General features: G+C 35.0%; 1 protein-coding gene across 1 annotated transcript in view; it reads right to left on the minus strand.

The window, feature by feature from the left end:
- Positions 1 to 254: 254 nt before the first annotated feature.
- Positions 255 to 17,083, minus strand: part of LOC101890371 (fringe glycosyltransferase) — a 79,266-nt gene continuing 62,437 nt past the window's right edge. The window contains exons 4-7 of the mRNA XM_059126069.1: positions 12,894 to 12,996; positions 4,303 to 4,441; positions 864 to 1,038; positions 255 to 779 (exon numbers count right to left, since the gene is read on the minus strand). Of these exons, the coding sequence (XP_058982052.1) occupies positions 544 to 779; positions 864 to 1,038; positions 4,303 to 4,441; positions 12,894 to 12,996 (653 nt within the window). The 3' untranslated portion in view covers positions 255 to 543. The remainder of the gene's footprint in view (positions 780 to 863; positions 1,039 to 4,302; positions 4,442 to 12,893; positions 12,997 to 17,083) is intronic.

The raw sequence follows: 17,083 nt of genomic DNA on the forward strand, positions 1-17,083 counted from the left end.
AATTTCAAAGGAAATTCTCGAAATGTTTCGAATTGTAAGTGGAATTTTCGAATTACAAATTAAGTTTTACGAATTACAGCTAGGTGTTGTCGTAATAAAATAACAGTCCTATAATATTTAGAAGAGTATTGAAAACATGTCATCAATATTCAAAATGAACTGGTTCGAATTTCTCGAAAAAGTATAAAACAAATTTTCTTCAATTACTTTTACAAACTTTAAATTAATTTATTTCTTTTATTTTTTCAATTTCTATACATATTACATTAATTATCGCTATATCAATTCCATTCATACATATTAAAATTAACAACTTATAGATTATATTAAAAATTAATATTTATATAATAAATTAACGGGAAGCACAATTTATTACAATTTGATTTTTTTCGTTTTTCTTTGCGGCATTAATAAACTAAATCACAGATTTTTTTTAACAAAAAGTTACCTTCTTCAACAAATAACATACAAAAAAAGTTTCAATTCAATTCACACCTGCTCTAAATAGTACACAATTTTTTTTTTCTTATTCTAAAGATCCAATCATCTGTGGGGACAATAACTGAAGTAGGGAAACAGTTTACAGTGCAGCGAATAGAAACGACGCGGATCGGTTTTGGTATCGAAACCATCGACTTTCACGACATTCCATTGATTTTTCATTAGGGCATAGCTAAAGGATACTTGATCCTGATAGGTATCGGGTCGTATAAATTCCATGGGTTCCAAATGTGAATGGAAATTGTCCACCACTGTAAGGGGCACCTTGAGTAAATGTTCTGTGTAAGGGAAGAAGAAGAAGGAAGACAACAAATTAAAATCTCTACAATAACAAATACAAACACACACACACACACACTTACCGATAATAAAACCCATGGTAACATCATCAGGAAATCGTATTTTATCTCCAATACTTATGAACTTGCCACCACCTGCTATGGGCAACATTTTCAATGTTAAGGCTCGACTCAAACAGAAACCAGCACCACCTGTTGCAAACCAAAATGTAATCTTTTTATTCAACGTCGTGTTTTTCTGTAAGGATACACAAGATGGAAGGAAACAACAAGTTATTATTAAAAAAAAACTGAAACTTGAGAGCAAAAGAGAATGAAATTATGGGGGGAAGAAGAAGGGGATGAAGGAAAAGAAGCAGACAAACAAGAAATGTAATTTGTACAAGGATTTATTTGCCTTGTTTTTTGCAGTATCTTCCCTTTTGATTAGCTCATCTCAGTTTAACAGCAGTTTTATTAAAAAAAAATTTTTGAAATGTTTAAATGACAATTATAATTTATTCTTGCCACAGTTCTGCAGTAATGTGATACAATATTTGGAAGTATAAAAATATGGAAGTAGAAACTTCTGTTGGAAATGTGGCAAATATTATAACATTCAAGTGGTCAGAAATTTTTAGTGCAGTTACCCAGGAAAAAATCGTCATACCACGTAATAGGTTTAGTAATATTTTTTTTCTTACTAACCTAGAAAATTGGCCACTAAAATTAAGAAAAATGTAGAAAACTTCATCTTTCGAAGGCATTGTTTTAGATTTTTGACAAAGGACAATTTAAAAAAAAAATTTTTTGGAAGGACTATATCACATCTTGGAATTTTAAAAAAAGTTTGAAAGACTTATTTTAAACGTGAACAGTATTGAATTTTTTTTTTATACGGACTATCTCACGGATCGGATTTTTTTCATACCCTCCACAATACATAGTAAGTATTAGGTTCGTCATTCCGTTTATAACTCATTGAAATAATCATTTTCGACCCAACAAAGTATATATATTCTTTATCTGCGTGAAATTCTAGCCCTGTCCCCACATTTGCCCGTTAGTTGTAGCGACGCTAGAGTCAACAAGGACCACGATAGGAAGCTAAAATTTTTCACAGTTCAGTCTTTTTCTGCAGGCAGGTCACGTATAGATATCCACGATATCGTATAGCCCCCTTTTAACGGTACCTCTCGATATTCGGTATTTTGATGATTGTAGCCATATTTCTAAATAAATTTTTCTAAAAATCCACATAAAGAGTTCCTTATGAGGAAGAACCCCTGGAAGGGAATTATATATATAGGGCCATGATATCGTAAAGTCCCCAATTTAAATTTAAAATAAAAATGTCATTCCAAGGCCTGTATATACCGTCTGAACTTTCAAGGAATAGTTTGTGAAGTCTATTTGAAGGTATAATTTTTAAAAATAATTTTCCATAGTCTACTTTTTATAACTTCCACCATTCTATGGAGGGTCATTTGTCATTCCGTTTGTAAGTCCTCGAAATATTTATAGTAGATCCTACAAAGTATTTATATTCTAGATCAGCGTAAAATTCCAAGACTATCTAGCGATGTCCATCTGTCTCTCCGTCTGTTGTTATCACGCTATCTTTCGAACGAATTGAGATAGAAGGCTAAAATTTTGCATACATACATAGTTTACCAGTAGGCAGGTTGAGTTCGTAAATGGGCCATGTCAGTTCACGTTTTCGCATAGCCCCAAAATAACGGAACCTCCCGATATTCGTAATTTTCATGATTTCAGCAACATTATTTTACGGGAATTATTTTGAATTTCGTATTTGAAGTTCGTAGTAGGTACTACAGCCTATGCCAAACATTTTTGTATGCAGATTCACGTCTTCGTAAAGCCCCCTTATAAAGGTACGTCCCTATTTTCGGTATTTTCATGATTTATTTTTTTTATTTTATTATTTATTTTAGTGACATTATTTTATTTGGCATTTGAAGTTCGTAATGGATAATACAGCAAATGACAGAAAATTGTCTGTGCAGGTCCATGTCTTTGTATAGCCCCCCTATATCGGTACCTCCCTGTATTCGGTATGAGCTACATTTTTCACCAGTTCTTTTTTCAAGTTTCGTATTTGAATATTCCAATGACTCATAACAAAAGTTGCGGATTTTTTTTGAAAATTGTCAAATTTTTTCCAAATGGTGGAGAGTATTCAAAGCTCGGCCCGGTCGAAATTGCAGCTTTTTTATTTGTCTTTATTTAAATGTTGTTTTTTATTAATTTACCAAAGCCTTTCGTATGTTGTAATCTTTTTATAATTTTCTTAGGTGCTGGAAATTAATATTCCTAGGCCTATATCAGGACAAAATAAAAAAATTCAAGGCCTGGTACCTTGTTTCTTATTCTTTTTTTATACCACCTCAGTCAAAAGCTAGAGAGGGTATATATCATCTGATACGGCCAAAACGTGTCTCATTGAAATAACGATTTGAGACCCTAGGTCTCCACGACATTTGGAGTCGATCAAACGATACCCGTCCGTCCGTCTGGCTGGCTGGTGAATACTATAAATCCCGAAGGGAGTATCAGATTTGGTACAAGCTTGTTACATCGTATTATTATTATCAAACTTAGATCGAAGGTACCTTTTGGTAACTCGATATTTTCAAAAAATATATTTTTACTGCTTCCTGCAAAGCCAATATTTGCATCAATGCTATGTCAGATGTTAAAATGGAAAATATAGTTCCACTCCACCTCGTACCTCTAAAAATGTTTGTCAAAATTTTGAATAATTACAACTCTTCTAAAATGTGATGGAAAAGTCCGATTGTCTTCAAATAACACACATATATCGGTTCACTCCTTCTGGTACCTCCCCTACAAAGTGTCAAAATTTTTAATGGATAAGGTCATAAAATGCGAAATTAACATCCAATTCCTATCAGACGTGGCACATCTCAAAACTAGATGTTCGTACCTTTTTTGCACCATTCTAGTTCGACTTTCCCAAATACCGGTCTTATCAAACCCTACTTTCAGGAATAAGTAGTAGTCGTCAATATTTTTAAGATTTTAGCCTAAGTCGTTTTCATCACTTGCAAAAAGGAGTGAGTGCGCACCTCTTTCCAAAAGATCACTTCAATCGATCCCATCGCTGCTTTTCCTACATACATATTAACATATTAATTTTATTGTATTTCATTTAACCCATCAAGGTAACTTGTAACGTGATATCTTTACTTCCTTTAATTGACCACAAAATTGCCAAATAAACGGCAACTTCTTAAATTACCAGGACCATGGGTAAAGCAATGTCTCTGTGTCCAGTACATTATGACCACATCGGCAAAATAAATTAAGCATAAAATACGTTTACATTTAGTTGAAGCGTAAATCATAAATTTACCCCGCACAACAGCTTATTGATTTAGGGTATTTCGAACAATTAAAATTGTATGAGAGGATACGAGATGAGAGGAGGAAGGTGGCGTTGCAAATAATGCGAATAAAATTTGTCATTTATTATACTCACACTATCCAGATGTATCTCCAAGGGCGATGAAATACTTGGCTTGCCCAAATACCAATCAACAGTGGGACTGTATTCATCCAGCAGTTTGACCAAACGGGGAATATTTACATAGTTGTCATCGTCAAAGTGACAGAACCATCTGAAAGAGAGGGGGAGAAAGCGAGAAAAAATTTTATTTAAGATAAAAAAAACTTGTAATGATATTGTATATGTACCAAGTAAAAAAAAAACTGTAAGTTAGGCCAGGCCGAACTTTGAATAACCTCCACCATTTTGAATGAATTTGTCAATTCTCAAAATCAATAGAATCCGTTAAAAATTCTGCTAAAATCTTAGAAATACCGAAAGTAGCTGTTATATTAGGGTCAATACGACGACATGGACCTGCATAGGTAACTTTTGTCATAAGCCATTACAATATTCAAATGCGAAACTTAGAAAAAAATCGGTGAATAATGTAGCTAAAGTCTTCAAAATAACGAATATCGGGAGGTACCTTTATATGGGGGCTATACGAAGACGTGGACCTGCATAGACAATTTTCTGTCTTAGGCTGTAGTATCCATTACGAACTTCAAATACCAAATTTGAAACAATTTCGGTGAATAATGTCGCTAAAATTATCAAAATACCGAATATCGGGAGGTACCGTTCTATAGGAGCTATACAAAAACGTGGACCTACATGACCCATTTTCAATAGCAAAAGTCCTGCAGGCATAATATACATTTGAGTAAAATTTTATCAATCTACTTCAATTCGTTCGGAAGCTAGAGTGATTTTCACAGACGGATAGACGGACGGACATCGCTAAATCGACATAGAATTTTTTGCTGATCAAGAATATATATTCTTTGTGGGGTCTAAAATGAATATTTCGATGTGTTACAAACGGAATGACAAACTTAATATACCCTCCATACTATGGTATAAAATATATATATGTATAAAAATACACCCACACATATTTAAGATAATTTAATATAGAGCTTAAATGCAGCCTCAATTTTTGGGATTCTTTTCACATACCTAGTACACATACATTTACATCTATATATATATAAATTCCAAAGTGAATTTTGTATTTATTTAAGGTCCCCTTGTATGTGGTTAAGTAAGTTGGTGTTTGTCCTGTTTTATGCCTGATTTAGTCTCCCTGTGCCTTGTTATGTTTTTTTTTTTGTTGCTGTTGCTTTGTTAAACTGTCAAATCCTTTCAATTTCTTCCTTTTTTATGGATATTCGATATTATTTTTTCTCTACTCAAGCGGATTCTGGGTATCTTTTTTCTTTTGGCAAAATGGCATCTTCAAGTTTCGGTTATGTTTTAAGAAAAAGCTTAACATTTTATGTTTTCTTAAGAGCATCCTTAATTTGGTTGGGCGAAATATGAGATTTTTTTAGTCTTCAAAAAAGAACAAAAAAAAGGTTACTGTCCTTATGTTCGACTATTGAATGGATGAATGTATCTGTGTTCATTGGTAAGGAAAAAATATTATATTGCAAATTGAAATGTTTGCCAGGGATTTATAGATGAGCACAAAAATTTTGCCAAGGCAAAAATATATGTGTGTATGTATGTAATGAAATGGAGGAAAAATAATTTGGTCCATAATGTATGCATATCCCTTTCAATGAAATGGTGATATTTCATAAAAAAATGTAAAAAAGGCATTTACATTTTTGCACTTTAAAAATGAAGACCTAATGTTTAATAACACTGAGCGACATAATTCAATTTTTTTAATATTTAATTTTTCAAAGTAAAATTAAAAATAGAAATCGCATGTATCGGCGTTTAAACATTTTTCAACTCAATTGGATGGGGTTCATTTTTTTATTTAATTATTTTTTATTTTCGGATTAATCTTCCTAGTATTCTAAGGTATACGGTGTCTTCGAAAATATTATTGATAGCAGAAGGAGGATTTTCTTCGATCCTCTAACGATCGTCACCAAAGGGACCTTTTTGATTAATATTTCAAAATATATTTAAAACTTCCCCTTAAACGGGATCTTAGCAAAATTATTCGACATAAAAATCAACTATAGTCACCGAGCATAGATCACATCCACTTCGAATTTTTTAAGGAGAATGAATTTAAAATAAAATTTGAGCATATTCGGAAAAAATTCTAAATTTGTAGGAAGTTTAAAAAAAAAAATTATTTTAAACGTCAATTTAATTAATTTTTTTTTTGTAGTATACAGGGTACGATGTAAAAGCTGCAACCAACTTCAGACTGCTGTAATTTTTAAGCCACTCGTCCGACAGCTGTTAAAATTATTCCAGTGACAGCACATTATATGTTTACAAGCATACAAAAGCACTTTGGTCAGAATTTTCCAGAATGAAAGTTATTCGTATTGGAATTCAAGCGTGATAGTATGATTTCTTTACATTTGGCCGGAAAACCGCTATCGTTAGAACACTCCAGCATCTAAATGTGAATGAATCTTTATTTCTCGTACAATCGCTCGTTACCGTGATATGGGTAGCGTAGCCCGATGTCAAGGAAGTGGAAGGAAGAAAACATAAACAGAACTGGTTCGAAATAGAAATGTGATCGAAACCCGCGTCGCAGTGGCCGAAAAATGGCTCGTGAGATGAACAAATATTGAAAAATGAGCTCGGGGTGAAGCCCTTGAAATTCCAAAAAGTGCAAGAACTTAAACCGCAACAGAAAGAAAATAGTCTCAAAAGAGCTAAAGAGTTGGATCGCTTAGCCGAAAGTGGTGAAATGCCGAATTGGGGTTTCTCCGATGAGAAAACGTTCGTTGTCCACCAATTTTTAAACAAACAAAAGAGGCAAGAGGTTACTTGCCAAAGAGGTCAGCTGAAAATGTGCACCTTCGGTTGGTCACCACAACTCAAGCGCCGGTCATGGTGATGGTGTGGACCGCCATAACAGCCGATAATCGCTCTTCGCTCGTTATTATCGACCTTGGAATGGAATAAATGCGGAATATTATCGCGAAAATATTCTGGAGGGTGTACTGAAGCCTTGGGTACGCAAACATTTTGGCAGCAGACTTTGGACATTCCAACAGGACTCAGCATCTTTGCACTCATCTCGCGCCACCCAAAAATGGTTACAAAATGAGGTTCCTCTCTTCATTTCCATCGCAAAATGACCACCAAATCTCCGGATACCAATCCGTTGGACTATTGTGTCAAGAGTATTTTGAAAAGCAAGATTGACACTAAAAAATACCAAAGTGTAGATCACCTTAAGCAAGCGCTTCGCCGGGAATGGGCCAAAATACCGCAGAGCAACATTCGGGCAGCGTGTGACGGTTTCATTGGCCGTTTGAAGGCCATAATTCGTGCCAAAGATGACGACTTCAAACAAATCTAAACTTATTCTAAAATTTGTTGCAATTTCCAAAATGTTTTGCTTTCATGCGATAAAATTATAAAAAAATGTAAAAATTATGGAGTTTTACTTTAATGCAGTTTTTTTATATCACCCTGTATATGGCAGCTATATCCAAATCTGAACAAATCTGAATTTTGGCAATATTAGAGTGAGAGACTTAAACACCAAATCGGATTGAACATATATATATATAGGAGCTATAGCTATTTCCGAACCGATTTTCACAAAATATGAAGTACTTGTACGTGGGCTGAATTCGGTGGTATGTGCAAAATCCACTTTATTTGGGCTGATATAAGCCATTTGGTGCACACTAAACCTAACATCGGATAAATATATATATATATATATATATATATATATATATATATATATATATATATATATATATATATATATATATATATATATATATATATATATATATATAGCAATTATTTCCAAATCTGAACCGATTTTGATGGAGTTCAATAGAAGTCTTTCCAAGCTGTATTTGATATCATTTCCGAATAACGTTGCTATGGAGTTCATATTATGGCTGTTGGGGACTGGTGTAACAAATTTGGATGAACATTCTAAATAAGAGCTATAAGAAAAATAACATCTATATAAAAGCTATATCCAAATCTGATCCGATAATATCAAATTAAGCTGTAAGAAAGTTTTTTAAGAAAAACCATCTAGAATAAATAAAATACAAAAGAAAGTCACTCTGCCATTCTCAAAAGGTAGTCAACATTAAACGTCAAGGAAACGTCAAACGTCACGCTACCCATATCCTGTAACATACCAAGTATTGTTGGATCCATATGCCTCGTTGTAGTTCAGACATTATTGGATCCATATGCCTTGTTGTAGTTTAGACATTGTGAACTACAACGAGGCATATGGATCCAACAATAATTGGTATGTTACAGGATTCCTGTCTTGATGTTTCCAACCATGATCCACCATTGCACCGGGGTCACAATACGCCCCTTTGTAATTACCCATAGTTCTTACCCAAAGTTCTAGATCTATTTCACACGTACCAATTTAAAGATCAGCTATATGGGCTTCACTTCCCTCTGAATTAGAGTTTTGAGGACCATCTTATAACTCTGCTGCTCTATGGGTCACAGCGACCGTTTGAGAATGTAACTTCACATCGAGTCGAAGCCTACTCGCGATTTAAGTATAACCACCGTGTTGTACCCAAAATAGGGGAATCTAGAGGCTCATGACATTCGCGGCACCAAAAGAATTTCCCGTCGGACTTCGTAGTCGAAACGGCTAACAGTTTTTGTTCCATACAACACGGGACTTGTCACCCAAAATACGAAAGGCACGAAGACAACGAGTGCAAAACAAAGTATCACACCGATGGAGCAGCCTAATCACTACGTTTAAATGGACGTAGCTTTCTTAGTGTGAGACATATTCACCTCTTCCGGTCTGACGCCAGCGAACGGCAAGCTATTTAGTTTAAAAGATCCCCCGATAAAGATCGTGAAGATCTGCGTTCAGATTAACTGGGCTTCTCAAACACTTCCAATACCGAAAAAGACCTCTGATCAGATCTTGTAGTCGAGTTATTTCCAGTTTCAGTCCAATATGACCTGCGACTGGTATAGGGGGTAAAAAAGTGGTAAAGTTGTCTTGGCGTATAACCTCACACCAATCATTTATAAATATTATAAATCTATCTGATATAATACCCTTCAAGCCATTGCAGTTTAGCAAAACGTGCCACTTCAATATTATTTTCCAAAAAAAATAAAATTTGAATAAACCCCCAAATGAGAAACAACATTTCGCCACACATGCCCGCAAAATGTAATGCCATGTGTGTTCGATCATTTAGCATTTTGTTTGTTTCAAACTGCGACAACTTAAACTTTAAATGTTCAACACCAAATGCAAACATGTTTTTTTGTTTTGTTTTATTTTTCATAGAATTTCCAATGAAATTTTATAATTTGTTTTTTTATATTCGTTTCTCTAAAATTATGTTTTTGGCATATAACCCAAATGTTTGTTATGTTCACGTATGTAACAAACTACAACAACAGAAACAGGGACAACTTTTGTGTACAACACTTGTTTTAGATGGGCGACAATGTTGGCCGAAAAAGAAGAAGAACAAGAAAAAAAAAAAGAAACAACCCAAAAAGTATAAAACAACTTCCATTAAAATGTATATGTTTTAGACGAGGTTGTAAACGTAAGTGTCATTAAAAACAAACGACGAGAATAGGAGAAAATATGGCAAAATAAAATGTATTTTTAGGTCTTAAAGAAGCACATATAAGTCACACATGGATGGGTATGAGCATACACACACACACACCAAATTCTACTCAAACTAATCCGGTTACCCTTAAGAAAATAAAGTTTACGAAGGTCAGTAGGTAGCCGTCCCAGTTGTCATTGAAATTTTGAGTGTGTACCAGAAAGGGTGTTGTTGCGAGGAGTGAAAGAAAATATTTAAAAGGAAATGAAAAACTGATGTAAATCGTTTGCATGGCAGATAAAGGGTGATATTTTGGCTATTATCATTTTAGCAACACCGGTCAATTGTCCGCTGGGTTTCGTACTATAAGGTTACAAAAGTGTCAAAATGTACTTTAAATTGAAAACTTTGTATTGGACAAACACAATGAGTTAGAATTCTGAAATTAGGAGTGAGATTCACTGATGGAGTGCAGGATAGATGTACCAAAGGGTTTTTCAAAATTCGAACTCTAGGGTTAGAACAAATTCTAAAATGGTACTAAACGTCCAAAATGGTACCATTTGATATTTGATGTGGGCAGATAGCGCTAAAAACTTGAAATTTGGTATGAGTATCAAAGTTCGAAAGTAAGTTTGATATATGAAAGGGGTTTTGGAAATGTGTACTAAGTGTACGAATTGTACTAAATAAAAAAATATACTAAATTTGGAACAGTTTGATTTAGGGTGATTATTGCCGGAAGCTGGAATTTTTTAAACTTTGTGCTTCTTATTGGTGGTGAGTTTGTGATAAGTATGTGGTTTAGGAAATGTGTACTACAAGTGAACAAAATGTACTAAACAGTACTATATTAGGTACAAATTGGTATACGGTGAACATACAGTGCTTGAAATCTCAAATTTTGTGTTATGGTGGCTATTTTATAAATGTGTACCATAATTGTACGAAAAGTACTTAATGGTACTAAATCTGGTATTGGGTGAAGGGATAGAAATAAAATTCTGAAATTTTATATTTGGATAACTGTCGGTAGCTAGAACCCTCAAATTTGATATTAAGGTTTCTGTTGGAATCTGGAATTAAGATATCTATATGGTTATGGAAATGTGTTCCATAATGGTGCGAAAAGTACTAAATGGTACAAAATTTGGAATTGGGTGAAGGGATAGGGCTGGTATCATCGAATTTGATTTGAGGTCGTTATTAGTATTTGGAATAGCGATATGGAGGTTGTTATGGAAATTTGTTCTATAATTGTACGAAAAGTACTAAATGGTCTAAATTTGTTATTGGGTAAAGAAGGAGAGATGAAGTCCTCAACTTTGATATTGAGGTCTCAGTTCGTATCTGTAATTGTGATATGGAAGTGATTTCAGAAATATGTACTTTAATTGTACAAAAAGTACAAAATGGTACTGAATTTGGTATTGGGTGAAGATATATAAATAAAATTCTAAAATTTTATATTTTGATTACTGTTGGTATCTGTGTTTGAAATTTGACAGTGGTTTGGAAATGCATCCTCTATTTGTACGAAAAGTACTAAATTGTACTAAATTTGGTACTGGGTGAAGGGATAGGGCTGGAATCAAATTTGATATTCAGGTATATGCTGGTATCTGGATTTAAGATATGGAGTTGGTTATGCACATGTGTACTATAATTGTACGAAAAGTACTAAATGGTACTAAATTTGGTGTTGGGTGAAGTGATAGAGATAAAATTCTGAAATTTGATATTTTGATTACTAATGGTGTCTGCGTTTGAAATTTAGCGTTGTTATTAAAATGCCTCGCATATTTGTACGAAAAGTACTTTGGTATTGGGTTGAACGGATAGGGCTGGAATCCTCAAATTTGACATTAAGGCTTCTTTTGGCATCTGGAATTGAGATATGAAGATTGTTATGGAAATGTGTACTATAATGGCACGAAAAGTACTAAATGGTACTAAATTTTGCATTGAATGTAGAGATGGGGTTGGAATCCTCTAATTTGATATTGTATATCTGTTGGTATTAGAAATAGAGATATTGTGTCGAATTCGGAATTGTGTGAAGAGATAGGGCTGGATTTCTCAAATGTGCCTAAAGTCGGTAAAATATCGAATTTCGGAAGGTATATAAGAAGGTGTGGATCTGTGTTGGATTTTTTTCTCATAGAAGAGACACCCTTTACGAAGATACTCCAAATTTTGAGTATGAACTTCGAATGTCAAAATTACAAGAATTTCCCTAGAAAGTGTAACACAAATCATCAGAACGTCGAATATCAGGAGGTAGAGTTATATGGGATCTTTACCAAAATGTGAACCTATAAGGACAGTTCTCTGCAAGGGTGTTTCTTACATGCTGGCATCAAAACCGGAAATATTACATCAAATTTGGTTTTCGGTTGTGATTGAAACCAAATGGCCGGTTTTGTTGCCAGAATGTAAGAAATATCCTTGTAGAGAACTATCCTTAAACGTTCAAATTTTGGTAAAGCTGGTATAGTTACATGGTGGCTTCACCAAAAACTTGGACCTTTATGGCTGATTTTCAATATCAAAAATCCTGCGCACCTCAAATACATTTTCATTTCTTTAGGAGGCTGGATTGGCGCTAAATCTACATAGAATTGTATGCTGATCAAAACCGGTTTGCTTTTACACACACATACACAAATCGGCAAACAAACTATTTTTCCGCACTTGATTTCACTCTAAGAGAAAGCTCTTACTCCATTTCGAGTAAATCTGCTCCCACTCTAAATTTTCAAACAGGAGCAATTTTCACTCCCGAGCCATTTTCACTCCCGAGTGAAAACGAGCCAATATGTGCTCTGCATGTTATAATCTCCATACTATAGTAGAGGATGTACAAAATATAAAATGTTAAACAAAATTTGATTCAAATCCTATCATTCCAAAAATCTCATCAAAGTTCCCAAATTGTTTTCACATGAAACCCCAGGGTCCCCCCAAAAATATTATCGCACATAATTAAATTGTACTTACTTTTTGCCACTTTCCAGGAAAACATCCAGCTCGGCAGACATTTTGCAACACAGAGCTTTGCGGAAATGACCCTGAGAACATTTGGTGTTTATTAAATGACCATCTGCAAAGAAACGAAAAAAAAAAAAACAAATAAATTAAATTAAATTTACTTAAGACCTACAGACAATGAGCAAATTTGTAAAATATATTCCACCAAAAAAAAAAAAATAATTATAGAGACATTTAAATGTTCATTAAAATTCACAAACATTTATTTCTTTCACTAATTGTAAGCGTCGCAAACAAAAAAAACGATAATTGTTACGTTGTGAGTGATTACTTTGATCATTTTTATGTGGCTGTTTGTCTGTCTGACCTTCCGCATTTTTTCTTCACTCCAACCATCCAATTCTTTTTTTCTTCTCAGCTAGAGTTTGAGAAGAAGTGTTTCTTTTGCTCCCTAATGAGACAAAAATTATTGAAATATTTCACATTTTTTATCGCTTTATCAACTTTAAAAAGCGTTGTTAGCCACAAAAGACACGAAAAAAAAACTTAAGCAGAGGGCACTCAGCACTCATGGGCTGAGGGAGATAGAGAGAGAGAGAGAAAGACACTTGGTAAATCCCCAAATGTATCCATCCATTTGCCGCCACACAATACTAATAATAATAAGGGCTACCTAAACATAACAAAAACCAACAACAACAATAAATTGCTTTTATGATGATGGTATTACCGACAGACCAGCCGATCGACCATACGACAATGTTGTGAACAAATGGTGGGATGGCTGGACAAACCCATTCATTGGTGGCAATGAAAGGTAAGCTGAAGAAGAAAAAAGGTTCTTTGCTTTTAACGGTTTTGGAATTTGGTCCTAATCAAAATTCCAGTAGTCATGTTATGTGTTCGATGATGCTTCTAAAGAATGCGACAAATGGATATTTTTTGTGTGAGCGATTTTTTTCATCTTCTTCTTTTTTGTTGCTCTGGCAACTTAGGAGTATTGAGTGCGTGTATTCCATGGCCAGGTATTACCTTGCTATGTGTGCGTGTGGTTCTTCGATTATAGATTGTTTATGGCCTATCTCTGCGCTATCTCTCAGATCAAATAATTTCGAAAAAATAAGTTACTGTCCAGCCTGTGACATTCATCACAAGATAAATGACAGTCTTCCCAATTGGGGAATACATGAAATTATTGCCATTGAAGTAACCATATCTTCAGAATATTGGAAATATTTTAACGACAGCCAAATGAAATTAAAATATGGAACTTAATTTGTTATGAGCTTTGATGGCTAATAATGGGGGGAGGGGGCGAAGGCAAAAAAGTGAGAATTTTTTCCATTTATTTCTCAAAAAAAAAGTCAATACCGTGCCATAATTTGATACATGGAGGTAGTATCAAAAAGTGGGACCTACCGATTTTAAATATCCTAAAAATGTAGGTGATGACTAATAATGGAAGGTGAAGGCAAACAAGGGGGGACTTTGCCATGTATGGAAAAATTACTAATACTGCGGCATTATTTGATAGATGGAGGCAGTATCAAATAGTGGGACCTACCGATATTAAATATCCTAAGGATTTAGGTGATTATTATAACTGAATTCCTACCTTAATTCGCCCTGCAGGAAAAAAATTGTCAATGTCGATTTTTAATAGGTCGCGAGAAATTGCATTAATTCTGACATATTACATCGGAACACCATTATGATTTTACTACTTCGCACGTTGGGCGCCACCAGTTTCAAGGTAAAACTTATAGCACAAGGTGAGATAAAAAAACTGCAACAAAGTCAAACGCCATAATTGTTACATTTTTTATACCCTCCCCCTTGGAGGAGGGTATATTAACTTTGTCATTCCGTTTGTAACATCCCTAAATATTCGCCGTAGAACCCATAAAGAATATATATTCATCATAAAATTCTAAGTCGATTTAACGATGTCCGTCTGTCTGTTGAAATCACGATACACCCCACATTAAAATTTAGCAGAACAATTTGTACTGTGTCTAAGATGGTTGATATTGAAAATGAGATATATCGGTCCACGTTTTGGTATAGTCCCCGTATAACGGTACCTCCAGATATTCGGTATTTTGATGATGTTTGCCACATATCTTCGCGGATTTGTCTAAAAGTTGGTATTTGTATGTCCTAATGGGTTCTAGCTCCGTTGGCGAAATATTGAATGTATAGGTCAACGTTTTTGTATAGCCCGGTACCTCCCGATATTCGGTATTTTGATGTTTTTTGCCACATTTTTTCACGGATTTGTCTGAAGATTGGTATTTGTAGATCATAATGTTTTCTAGTTCATGTGACGAAACATTGTATGTATGGGCCCAGGCTTTGGTATAGCCCAAATATAACGGTACTCCCCGATATTCGACATTTTGATGATTTTTGCTACATTTTTTCACGGACCTATCTAAAAATTGGTATTTGTGTGTCCTAATGGGTTCTAGCTCCGTTGGCGAAACAATGTATGTATAGGTCAACGTATAGCCCCATATAGTGGTACCTCCCGATATTCGAAATTTAATAATTCTTGCCACGTTTCCCACGAATATATCTAAAAATTGGTATGTGTGGGTCATAATGGGTTCTAATGGTTCCTTTACCTTAAAGTGGAGGGTATTAAAAGTCCCGAACTTAATACTTTTTTATTTTTTATTTATTTATTATTATTTTTTTTAATGAATTTTATTAAAGCAAAAAATGTCGGAAATATCATCAAATTTTAGAATAAGCTTCGATTTGTTCGAATTGGTCACCTTTGGCACGAATTATGGCCTTCAAATAGCCAATGAAACCGTCACACGCTGCCCGAATGTTGCTCTGAGGCTTTTTGGCCCATTCCCAGCGAAGCGCTTGCTTGAGGTGACGAAACTTTAGTATTTTTTAGTGCCAACTTTGCTTTCCAAAATAATCCAGACACAATAGTCCAACGGAATGGTATCCGGAGATTTTGGCGGCCATTGTGCGCTGGAAATGAAGCGAGGAACCTCATTTTGTAATCATTCTTGGTTGGCGCGTGCGGAGTGCGATGGTGCTGAGTCCTGTTGGAATGTCCAATGTCTGCGGCCGAAATGTTTGCGTGCCCAAGGCTTTAATACACCCCCCAGAATATTTTCGCGATAATATTTGGCATTTATTCTGATGCCACGGTAGAATAATACGAGCGAAGAGCGACCAACGGCTGTTATGGCGGGCCACAAAATCACCATGGCCTGCGCTTGAGTTCTGGTGGTCACCCGAATTTGCACATTTTCGGCTGACCTCTTTGGCACGTAAACACGATCATTTTGTTTGTTTACAAACTGCTGGACAACGAATATTTCCTCATCGGAGAAAACCAAATTAGGCAGTTCACCACTCGCGGCCAAGCGAAGCAACACTTTAGCTCTTTTGAGTCTATTTTCTTTCGTTTGCGGTGTAAGTTCTTACACTTTTTGGAATTTCAATGGCTTTACCTCGAGCTCAGCTTTCAATATTTGCCAAATAGAATATTGCGATATGTTCAGCTCACGAGCCATTTTTCGGCCACTGCGACGGGGGTTTAGATCAAGTCGCTTCGTTACTTTTCGAACCATTTCTGCTGATGTTGCTGTTTTCTTCCGTCCACTTCCTTGATGTTGGGCTACGCTACTAGTATCACGGTAACGAGCCATGGTACGAGACAAAAAAGATTTATTCACATTTAAATGCTGGAATGCTCTAACGATAGCCACTTATGGTTTTCCAGCCAAATATGGAGAAATCACACTATCATGCTTGAACTCCATCACGGATAACATTTTTGCTGGAAAATTCTCACCAAAATGATTTTGTACACTTGTAGACAATACAATGAGCTGTCACTGGAATAATTTTAACAGTTGTCGGACTAGTGGCTTAGAAATGACAGCGGTCTGAAGTTGGTTGCAGTTTATTCATTTCAGACTGTATATTTGGTGCCCAAACATGTAGAAGTCCACTAAATTTTAAAACCCCTGGACTTTCAATGTCTGCTTCCTTACGCTTGGATCGGTAAACTTGGACCGTCTTGGCAGTCTGAAGCTGGTATCAGTTTTTTCATCTCACCCTGTATATATGGTGTGGTTTCGACAAATTATGCGAGGGTGTTATGAAAGAAATAGTTTTTTATATTCCCTATTTTGTATTGCAATCAACTACGTAAATCTTTCTCTACC

Source organism: Musca domestica, unplaced genomic scaffold (genome assembly GCF_030504385.1).
Source record: "Musca domestica strain aabys unplaced genomic scaffold, Musca_domestica.polishedcontigs.V.1.1 36, whole genome shotgun sequence".
Classification (NCBI taxonomy): Eukaryota; Metazoa; Arthropoda; class Insecta; order Diptera; family Muscidae; genus Musca; species Musca domestica.